Source organism: Endocarpon pusillum, assembly GCF_000464535.1.
Source record: "Endocarpon pusillum Z07020 unplaced genomic scaffold scaffold726, whole genome shotgun sequence".
Taxonomy (NCBI): Eukaryota; Fungi; Ascomycota; class Eurotiomycetes; order Verrucariales; family Verrucariaceae; genus Endocarpon; species Endocarpon pusillum.
In genome coordinates, this window is record NW_006916640.1 from 31,013 (window position 1) to 41,839 (window position 10,827).

General features: G+C 50.2%; 5 protein-coding genes across 5 annotated transcripts in view; 1 reads left to right on the top strand and 4 right to left on the bottom strand.

Moving 5' to 3' along the window:
- Positions 1 to 816: 816 nt before the first annotated feature.
- EPUS_06766 (uncharacterized protein) lies at positions 817 to 2,459 on the bottom strand (the record flags this gene model as incomplete). The annotated part of the gene is made up of 2 exons (XM_007807782.1): positions 817 to 2,389; positions 2,446 to 2,459. The coding sequence occupies 2 exons, from the start codon at positions 2,457 to 2,459 to the stop codon at positions 817 to 819; spliced, it is 1,587 nt and encodes a 528-aa protein (XP_007805973.1).
- Positions 2,460 to 3,804: 1,345 nt separating this feature from the next.
- Positions 3,805 to 5,787, bottom strand: EPUS_06767 (uncharacterized protein; the record flags this gene model as incomplete). Its single annotated transcript, XM_007807783.1, has 1 exon — positions 3,805 to 5,787. One exon carries the CDS (start codon positions 5,785 to 5,787, stop codon positions 3,805 to 3,807), a length of 1,983 nt encoding a protein of 660 aa, XP_007805974.1.
- Positions 5,788 to 7,264: 1,477 nt separating this feature from the next.
- Positions 7,265 to 7,795, bottom strand: EPUS_06768 (E3 ubiquitin-protein ligase RBX1; the record flags this gene model as incomplete). The annotated part of the gene is made up of 4 exons (XM_007807784.1): positions 7,265 to 7,363; positions 7,414 to 7,484; positions 7,535 to 7,613; positions 7,667 to 7,795. The coding sequence occupies 4 exons, from the start codon at positions 7,793 to 7,795 to the stop codon at positions 7,265 to 7,267; spliced, it is 378 nt and encodes a 125-aa protein (XP_007805975.1).
- Positions 7,796 to 8,524: 729 nt separating this feature from the next.
- On the top strand, positions 8,525 to 9,880 carry EPUS_06769 (uncharacterized protein; the record flags this gene model as incomplete). Its single annotated transcript, XM_007807785.1, has 1 exon — positions 8,525 to 9,880. The coding sequence occupies one exon, from the start codon at positions 8,525 to 8,527 to the stop codon at positions 9,878 to 9,880; it is 1,356 nt and encodes a 451-aa protein (XP_007805976.1).
- A 305-nt stretch (positions 9,881 to 10,185) lies between these two features.
- The window catches only part of EPUS_06770 (uncharacterized protein), a gene marked incomplete at both ends in the record, with an annotated part of 889 nt that continues 247 nt past the window's right edge, over positions 10,186 to 10,827 (bottom strand). Inside the window, 2 exons of the mRNA XM_007807786.1 lie at positions 10,186 to 10,253; positions 10,548 to 10,793. Of these exons, the coding sequence (XP_007805977.1) occupies positions 10,186 to 10,253; positions 10,548 to 10,793 (314 nt within the window). The remainder of the gene's footprint in view (positions 10,254 to 10,547; positions 10,794 to 10,827) is intronic.

Here is a 10,827-nt window from a genome sequence, read left to right on the forward strand (position 1 = left end):
GTGGGGTTTTGGGAAGAGAGGTGGGGGAGGGAGTGGTCTTGTTTGGGTTTCTGGTGGTCTGGCGCTGACAGGTGAGACATTCTTGTTGCTTACGGTTCAAGTTGTCAAGTTCTTCTGATCAGTTATAGGGTGGATGGGGTGTATCGATCCTGCGCTATGGGTATGGGTGGAAGAAAGGTCGAGATTGTATCGAAGCCCGGGGGGGGTTGGGGGAACCAATACTAGAAAGCGGCTCTGCGAGGATACAAACACATTCATTTCTGACTTGCCCTACATAGTACAACGATGAGAACGAGTGAAAATAGCTGGTAATCGGACTGAAGCTCAGGGAGATTGGGCCGAGGACGTGTTGTTGTGCTGACATGAAAAACAGTCGAGCTGACACCATGCTGAATATTTGTCTTGGTGGACCATTCCTTCTACACACATCCTCAAAAGTGGCCCCTACATTCTAACTTACTTCCCAGCAGAGCGTCAAGAAGGCGGATATCCGATAACTTGAGCATCCAGATGAGAGAATCAATGCAAGTTATGCAAACTCATTGTCCATGATTGTTGGCCATCTTGGACTGGTATCCGTCAGTCGCTGGTGACAAGCCACGATACTTCATCGAACAACAGAAGCTTTCAATCGAGCTGGCAGCTCGATAGCTGTACCTGTACAGAAAGAAACAAAGACAACACACTGTCAAAACAGTGAAGGTAGATACACCGTGGCGGAGGAATGCTGCAAGCCATGCCAACCAAGTCTTCCCCAGCTAACCAGGATTCTCACGAGCACCCGCTGCTTCACCACGCATCCCACACCACAGAATGTTAGATCTGCACACTCTTCAGCTCATCGGCTCCATCAACTCCTAGACCAGCCGCTGGCTTCTTCTCTGTGTCTTGGTCGACCACTGGCTTCGGTGTATCGGGTTGGAAGTTAGGCTTGTTCACATCCACTCCTACGGTTGGGGTAGGGGCATCGATCAGTTTCTCCGTTCTTACAGCCTTGATGACTTCTGGAGCAGAGGCAAAATCTTTGACAACGTCACCACCAGCACGTACCGGAATCGGTGCTATCACCTCCTCGTGGTGACGAGCTAGCGGACTACCAATCTGTGTCCGTGGACTAGCGTTCGGACCTCTTGTGAAACGATGCGGAGAACGACCTCGTCCACCTTCATCATTGCCGATTGTCGGACTGGTGTAAGGAGACTCGCGTGGTGACTTTCCGAGATTGGTGTTAAGATTCAAGGGCATCTTTTTGGGCCTCCGCTGACCATATCTTTGATCTGCTCTCCACCGTAGAATGTCCAGGTATCCCGGTTCGACATTCTGTGCCTTGAACTCTCGTAGCTTCAGCTCACCGCTTTCTTCGTCCACAAAAACCTTGTCGCTTTCCATATCATCTGCGACCACAGAGAGGAACACGCCCCAAGATCGAGAAATCACGTACTTGCAATCGTAGTCGCGGCCAAAGAGAATGACTTGACCCCATTTTCCCATTGGACCAGGTGCAAGATCTACCGCGATGTTGTTTCCGCCCCAATCTCTTGCAAGAGGAATCCAGCTTGGGTGTGCGTAGGCTTTTTGAATGGCCTTGGGTGGCTGTGAGTCTTGTCGATCCAGTAGCTCCTGCCGCCACATCTTGCTGGTGCCATTCTGTGACAGATTTGAGGTAGAAGAAGATGCAGCGTTCGGTCCTTTCAGGGGATAGTGTGATTGCGGTTGTGACTGGCCACTCAAATACTCCTCATTGACCACTCTCCAGTTCTTCCATTCTTGAACGATTTCTTCGCAGTCTAAGAGCATGCAGCCAAATATGATACCGGTAGGTCTCCCACCGCGCTCTTGGCCATCATGAATACATAGTGAGTCGCGGACATCTTGGGGCAGAGAACAATCCAACTCATGCTCGAGTTCGTTGATGTCATTCTGGGTACATCCGTCCCCTAGCTGATCGTAGAGCTCTTCGTAATTCTTCTCCACCCACCGGTCTATCTTCTTCCACGAATGTGAAGCGGGTGGAGCTGGTGGGCCGCCATCGGCAAAGTTCTGCATCTGGATCTCACCAGGACTGACCCCCTCTTGATCGGGTGCCAGGGCTGATTTGCCGATCAACGACCTCATCCCCGGAGAGTATGGCCTAGAAGGAGAATGTGCAGATCCTGGAGTACCAGGCCAGCCATTTAAGGAGGCAGATGGCGGCTGAGAAAATTGTTCATCGTAGGGAGAGGCAAGATCAGGTCGGGATTCGGTGGCACTTGTAGCAATAGATGTCAATGGAGCGTGTCGGTTCTGATTAAGGGGAACGTGTTGGCCAGTGCGATAGGGCGAGTCGTGCGAAGCGTGCCGGTCTTTGGAGGTCATAGTATGCCAGAAGGAGTGCCATGCCTGGCCCAAGCTATAACAAAGGTCAGTCGACGACCTAAACATCCAACCAGTCGCCAGAGAGCTTACGAATTGGCAGCCATGCAGGGCTATTCTGCAGTGGCTGGCGGCGCCGTTGCAGAGGTCAAGGGGAGTGGTGACAAAGTCTGACAGCGCGCACAAAACTTCATAAAACTTGTGAGGGTGTGGTGATTGCGTTGAAGAATCGCGTTGGTGTTGGTGTTAGTGTTTGTGATGTGTAGCAAGTAGACAAGCGACCGTTGCATTCGTCAGTTGTGGAAGTCCGAATATGCTTGAAACCCCGTTTAAGGGTGGACGATAGGGGAACGAGAATAATAATGAATTGACGGGGAAATGACAGACGCATGCGGATTTACGTAGCGCTGTGCTGCGCTGCGCTGCACGTATATCTGACGGTTTTCTTTAGTTAAATACTCCGTACTACGTCCAGCACCTCGCTAAACACCACCATCATCATTCAGAAGAAAAGTGTCTATCTTGGGCAATGGCTCTCTAGAATCGCTCGTGAGTCGTGGAGCGCCTTCAATCTCACTGCTCAGGTTTCAATTGTGATTGTTTCACAAGCTTCCATGCACGTCACAATCATGGCGTAGTTGAGGGGCTGTCCTCGTATCCAGGTTCTCCAATTACCTTGTCCTCTCCCAAGCGAGGTCTCCATTACCTATCAGTTTGCTGTCCAGTTTGCCCAGAGCCCTAAGCTAGGCGAGAAGGCTGAAAAAGAGGTCTGAGAAGGGTTTGTTGACGAAGATTTCTCAACACATCGCCCTTGTGTAACACTGCTTTCTGGTCTGATGGCGAAAGAATTTGCCTCTCACTTCTTGCCTCTTGCCTCTGGCCTCTTGCCTTTAACTTAGCCACTAACTAGCCTCTAGCCTCCCGCCTCTGACAAGCTTCCGGCGTTTCACTCAGGCTACAACTACAAGAACGGATCGCTGGTAGCTGCATTAGGAAACCCTCGCAAGATCGCGCAGAAATAGAACAATCGCTCATACTCATACGTCCTGATCAAGGAGACCCTTTGGGGGGTCATGCTGAGAAGACAGGCCCCGTTGGCCCCTTAGATGTGTACCTACCGGCAAAATCCTTTTATCGGACAGTTTTTCGAGTGCTAGCCAACCCAGCTAATGCAGGTCCGAAGGTCCCATGTTTAAGCTATCGTGAAACACGTCTGTGGCGTTCATGTCTCAACACAAAGGACAATTCGCAGTCGGGGCTGTGAAGTCCAAAACTGATAGTAGATCGACTCGTCTAATTAAGTATACAGCACCATCGGGTATGGAGAATTCATAAAAATAAAAAACCTAATACTAGTACAGGCAGGCCAATTTGCGGAAGACATAGAATTTACAGGGAAAGGGTTTCTAAACGGTAGGCGGCACCACGAAAGACCAATCCAACTCGACAACGTCAAATGGCTCGGAGCTTTCTCGCTACAACCAGACTAACTACAACAATGGCAGCAATGACACCGAGAATGGCAAAGAACCACGCTAGCGACTCGGAGTTCTTTCCTGGCACTGGTACATTCATCCCGAACAGACCACAGATCAAGTTGAGAGGCACCAGGATGGTGGCCACGAGCGTGATCTTGCTAAGCACGTTGTTGGCGTGGTTGGCACGCACCAGATTATCCACATTGAGCTGCGCAAGGTAATTCCCATGAGATCGGGAGAGCATCTTCTCCACGTGCCCAAGGTTAGACATCATCGTAACAACGTGATCTTGAATGTCGCCGAGATAGAGTCCAATGTCAGCGCGAGGCGCCGCCGAGAATTGTTCGTTGCAGCGTTTGGCAAAGCCCTTGATGACATCTGCCTTACCGCCGAGGAGCCGCATCATATTGAGCACCCTCTTGCGGGAGATGCCGATTTGCCTGAGCAGAGCAGCGTAATCATCTTCGCGAGCAATGAATACCTGGTCTTCGATATCTTCAGATTCACGCTCTGCATCGCGTATGACGGGTCCAAAGGAGTCGACGATATCATCGATCAATGCGTAGCATATCCAATCAGCTCCAAGAGAGAGATAATCGCTCATCTTACTGATTCTTCGTCGTACAGTTCGGCCGTGTGGTTGCTCCGAGTAAGAAAAGGTGAGCAGACCATTCCTGAAAACCACAATATAGAGATTGATAGGGTCGAGGAAATCTTCGTCATTTTTGTCCATAATGAATGTTCGGAACGTGACAAAATAATACTGGTGGAAGAGCTCAACTTTCTCACGTGCTTCCTGTGTTTCAATATCTTCAACCGTCAGGGGGTGGACTCTGAACGCCTTGCCAATTGCGACAAGTTCGTCTTTAGTCGGGTTGACCACGTCTAGCCACCAGACACCACCACCGTCAGGAGGTAATTCGAAGAGGTCTCGGAAAGTATTCCCATTGGCGACAAGACCACCAAGGCCCGAAGCATGTTGCACGGATTGCATTTCTGAAGAGAACAAGCAGAAACGATCGGGTTCAGGAGGTGCAACAGCGCTCTCCATTAGTGAGAGTTTTTCGTCCATGTCAGAAGATTTGGAAGGCGGGGTGTCAGATGCCGGATCGTACTGCAAAGGCTCTGGATCTGGACTTGCCGATGTCCTAACAATTCGCGGCACATGAAGGTGCCTTACATCATGAAAGACCATGGACTTCTCATGCTTGGAGCTCACACTTTGTTTACGTGTGCCACGATTGAGGGCAGATGGGATCTGCCCCTGGGCACAAAGTGCAACGAATTCCTCCAGCTCCTCGAAGTCTATTGTATAGGTCTTGCCTGAATCATCAAGTTGAGGAAAGCAAACATCATCCTCTGGCGGACTGTCATCGTCATCCCTCCGTGTATCGGCTCGAACGACGCTGGCGTTGCTAATTGTTGGCCGTAATTGCTGGGTTGTACTCGAAAGAGGTCTTTGGCGCGTCTGGTTCGCTTCAACATCAGAGGGCGCTCTGCTCTCAAGGGTGTTCGCACGTTCCCGCCGTCGAGGATCGGCAAATGCATCAACAGAATTAGGGGGTGAGCTTGAGTAAGACGACGAAGAATCTCGAGAACGGTCACGCTCCCGGACTGAACGATTGGCAGAGCGGCGGGGAACCGTAGGACTAAAGCCGCTTGAGCCCCGCCTGATGTTCGGACTCAATTGGTCTTGATTGCCACTCCTATCTTCATCAACGATAGCATTCTCGAGGTCTCGTGGAATTGTACAAGGGCCACGTATTGCTTCATTGACCTGCAGTAGAACCGGGTGATCGATAGAGCCACTTCGACCGGTCAGTCTTCGAATGTTCCGTGGTGCGCTCGTTTCTGCTCGAGGAAGCGATGACGCTTGAAGACGATGGTCGTCCAATTCTGGCACTGGGGTGCTGAAGCGAGTGTCGACATGGTCCGAAGTTGGCGATCCGGTAGACATTTTCGCAGCTTCGATGTCTTGTTCCACGAAATCGAGAATCTAGCGCACTTGATTCAATCGAGCGGTGTACCCTCCAATCAAGCCTTGGTCCAGCCTCTCCGGCACCGTCACTGTCCCTCCGACCCGCTCCCAATAAGCGGGTTCTCCCTGTATCTGTGCCAATGTCTATGTCAAGAATGGTATAGTGAGTTCCAGAGCCCAGTTATGGAGGCCTTGTGGTGGTGCCGCAGAAAACAGGAGAAGCCGTGCCCAGGAGGGGTCGAATGAGGGAGCTTCTACACCGAGGTCCCGCCAACTCAATGACGTAAAAGGCAGAGGATTTACCGTTCGCCAGAATGAATGCTAGTGGTGGGAAGACTGCGTTGCAGTCCTCCTGTGGTTCGGGTTTGGTGGGAGAGTATGGAAATATCTGTGGCGGTGTTCGAAGTGGGTGCTTTAGCCCCAATTTGATGAACAGAGTCCAGGGAAGTATGACGGTTGCAATCTGCTGGTAGGGCTGCTGTGCAAGCGAGCGTCTGCTAGGGTGTATCTGGGTATTTAGTGAAAGGTATGAAGATTCTGTTGTAGAAAATAAAGGATTAGATCAAGGGGGGCCAGCCAACATGACCAGCAGGAAAATGCCAAGCCGGACAGCATCTTTTTCCTCATGGTGCATGACGGAGATATAGTTGGCTTGTTGATGGGAAACAGTTTGTTGTCTACAAGTATTATCACATACCAGCAGCACCGAACACAATCCGCGGAACTGACAAAATCGCTCGTGTCTCAGAATTCGGTCTTCTACCCGCATGGATAACCTTATCAGTCAGGTCCAGGATGCCTTTGAAGGACCTATTGTAAATCACGCATATCCCAGTCATTAATGCTTTGCTTACAAGTGGTAGGACTTTGAGGGGCAGCGAATTGCAGAACTACTCTGTACCATACTTCTGTCAGTCACCGCTGTAAGTTAACTAGGCCACAGTCCTCTTCGATCACTAAGAGGACCAGGCTGTAGCATTCGTGGTGGGCTATCTAGAACAAGACATCTACCTGACGTTGTGGATTGGTCTGGCTGGTTCCGTGATGACTGTATTGGCTGTTGTTCCTCCCTGGCCTGCTTTCAATCAGCACCCTGAACATTGGCTGAGGTCGGGTACATCAGGCATGTCTAATGCAGATATTGTTGTTGCTGGAAAGAAAGTTCAATGAGCTGGACGATATTGCTTCAGTGCTGCGGAGCTCTGCGATGTTACCATGCACATCTTCTGAATGTTCAAAGCTACCATGATCTTGTGTCTTTGCCATTTTATGCCATCTTTGACCTCATGCACCTCAAAACCACCAGATGCCGATGCCTTGAGTTTCTTGAGACAATGTCTCCCATGTGTGTATGCCTTGCCGAAAGAACTTTGCGCATAGGGTCACGCCTCGTAATATTTACCGGAATGCTCTCATAGCATTTCCAAGCGAGATAAGACTTCTTCGCACACGTGTGTTAACGGCCATATTTCTGGAATTCCCAATCACGATTGTCGAGAGGGCAGACTTGACGAGTCTTTAACCAACGGGAGATGCAATGAAAATGGAATGCGTGCTGTACATATGTTTAGCTTAGTAGATCGACCTCGTCAGCGTGGAATATACATTACAGATGCCCCAGGCGACTGTGCACTCTTCGTTGGTGGCCGAGCCCTGATTTGCCTGACACTCGATGCCTGGCTATAGTCAGTACCTACTGTCCCATAGTCAGAAGTTGGTGACGAACAGAGATCCATGATATGATTCCGACAGATGGCACAGTTGTCAACCACGATATCCCAGGCCCACAGTGCAACAGCATTCCACTATTCTGTGTTAACAATACCCGCTTGTATCCACAAGGATAGATTCCACATACCTTCTTGACTTCAAACCTCTTTCTGCCATCAGTTGCAGTGTCAGCTGCTCCACCTTTGACTGTCTTTGTATTCGCCTTGGTTTTTGCGGGCGCAGCTGGGCCAGCGTCGGGCATGTCGACATCGGCCATTTTGAGATGGAGCGGTCACTATTGAGATGGGGAGATGAGGTAATGGCAAGCAGAGATGGAAGATGCACGTCTGGAACACAGACTTAGAGAAAATGTAGAGGTGTATTTCAAAGTTCGATGGTTCCTTGAAGGCAACTCTTTGCAAGGCATCAGCGTTGAATATCACTAATTCTGTAAGAGGCTCAAAGCATAGTACGTAGTGATGGATCATAGTGGGGCGGAAGCTGCCGGCCCCCGTTACACGCCAATTCTTCACAATACTTGTGCCCAGCATCCAGTCACCGCCGCTTAAAGCTTAGCTTGAGCCTGCTATAAGTGTCAGCATGCCTATCCAACCACCACGCCACCTTCTTCCATTGTACAAGCTGTTCATCACCACCCTCACCATTTTCCACCATTCTCATACGAGTTCCACACTCCTTGTCGTGTAGACTTGTTACTGCCTCCAGCAACCTTAGCCGCTCCCAGAATCATCACAGACATCAGATATGAACTCTATCAGCAGACCAATCATAAACCCTTCCCTACTGTCCCGAAGAACAAACAAATTGCAACATACACCTCCCCGCAAGCGAACAAGATAGCAAGCTGAAACAAGATCTTGCTGCTGTACTACATTCTCCGTCGTACGATACAGTATCACACCTGAGATTTGCACTGTCTCGTCATTCTGTTTTTATTGTTCCAAGGGCTGCTTATTTTTCAAGCCCGCCGCTTGAGGGTACGATGATGTCGGCACCTCTTGCAAACTCCCTTCAAGGACCTCGCCGCTCACCAAGACGATCCAAGAAAGATTCCAACTCAATGGCTGCCCAAAGCAACGTATCGAGTTCTGAAACATCCCCTCCCACACTAGCTGCCGAAATAGCATGTTCAAAACCCCCTTCCACGAACGAGCCCAAGCCCAAGAGCCAAGCTACAGCCTCAAAGAAGAAGTCACAGGGATCGAAGAAACAGAATAATAGTCCAGAATCAAACCGCCCAAAACCATATGCGCAGACGTCATCTCAAAGCAATCTGTTGTCACCGGACAGGAAAGCAACGCCATTGAAGCAGGCCTACGCAGGCCCCACTTTTCATTCTTCCCCAGCTGCATCATCACTGCCGATGCCGAGCTTCTACTCTAAATCCTTGCCTACTGTCTCTGCAAGCCCTCGCTCAATAACAACAAATCAGCTTGATGGGGAAGGACCTGCAGATTCTGACATAGAAACATTGATGCCTATTAATTCCGAGGGTTCAACGCTAAGAGGTAGAGAGCCTTCACCTTTGGATTTCATGTTTGAAGCAGCCCGCAAAGCCAGGGATTCGCCCAAGACCCAGAGTCCGGACTTTCGAGCAGGTCGTCTCTCCCCATTCGATGATATCCCCAAAACAATGTCTCAGACACCCGGCGACCCGTCATCCGAACCCGTTTTCCCATTTGAACTTGACGGCAATGGGGGACGGCCACTGTCGATTGGGCCTTCGTTCGCTACGCCCTACAGAGATCGCATTGAAGCTCTTCGATCACCAAAAGCCCAGTCCGTTACTCCTATCCAAGGCTTGGGTGAGAAGGAGCGCAGGGAGAAAAGTGAAGCATTAAAGCGGTTCTTGACTAATGGTTCGCCACAAAGCTCGCCCCACAAGCCCGACATGAACAGCTACTTTCCAGATCGAGCGTCTGACGCTCAATCCGCTAGTCCAACTTTTAGTCGTCATCGATCTGGTCCACCAACTCCACAATATGGGATTCAACCTGGCCCTGTTCCACGGCATTACTTCCAGAATGTGCCGGTTGCAACGCCAGAGCGCGGGACTCCAATTCCACGACCTGTTTCTTCTCATCTTAGACGCGAGTACCAACCAGACGACTACCAAGCACCAGCCGAACTTGACTCAGACTCCGGCGCCTCCTCGTATTTTCCAGCAGCTCTTCAAAACAATCGCCGTTCCGTTTCTGGTCAGAACATTGGTAATCTCGGAAGCCGTCCCCAATATTCAATGCCGAATCAGAAAATACAGATGACAACGTCTCACAGCGCACAGAAGCTCGAAGACGATTTACGTCGTGTTTTGAAACTTGATCTTACCTCCAGCACTTGACACCTTCTATGTTCACCTGCACTTCATAGCGAATTTGATTGTTCTTAGATGTCCGGCACATCTATCCGTCTTTCCAATCTTTGTCGGAACGAGTTTCCATCAGTCTGGCGCTATGGATGGATAAATCTGTGCTTTGGCAACCTCCAGTTCATGAGAATAGATCTCATACTCTGCGGTTGGACCCGCTGAGGGTATTGGGGAGGCATTCTCATTGCATGCTGGGACTTGATGGTATCTTGATGCAATGCGGTAGCACGAGCAACCTGCAGGATACAATGAGGCCGTTCTATATATCTCACTCTTCATCACACTCGTTCTTCATGGTTTCCTTTGTTCTTGGCGTCTTCGAAGAGCTTCTGCTCGTTTTTAGTTTCTAGAGATAATTAGTTACTGGTGGCATTGCATAGCAAGTCACAACATCCGCTCTTTTAGCAATATCTTATAATTCGAAATCCGTTCTTTACCCATGTAGATTCATCTGATCCACCTTCGCAGGCTCTACCAACCATGAACTCCTCGCTTGCACGCAATCCCCCCAAAAGCAGCAAATGCAAAGACCCCCCCTTTGGAATGACTATCTCTCCATCCCAGTTGAGCAGACCACGTTCTCAATCCGCACTAGCACAACCCCTACACCCACAATTCACACACTGTATCACCTTCCCACCTCCTCCTCCTCCTGCACCTCCTGTAGCTGTCGCATCCTCTCCATCAGCACCAGCACCAGCACCAGCCTCGCCCTCCGCCCTCTCCAACGTCGCCTTGGGCACGCGACAGATACACGTGCTGCTGAAATTGGTCTCCTTGGTCTGGATGCACTTGACACAGCACAGCTTCTCGTAGCCCTGCTTCTTCCACTTCGCGATCAGCGCGGCGTCGGCGTAGTTGTTCTTCAACAGGTACTCGTACAGCGCTTTCGAGATGGCGCTTTTCGTGTAGTATAGCTC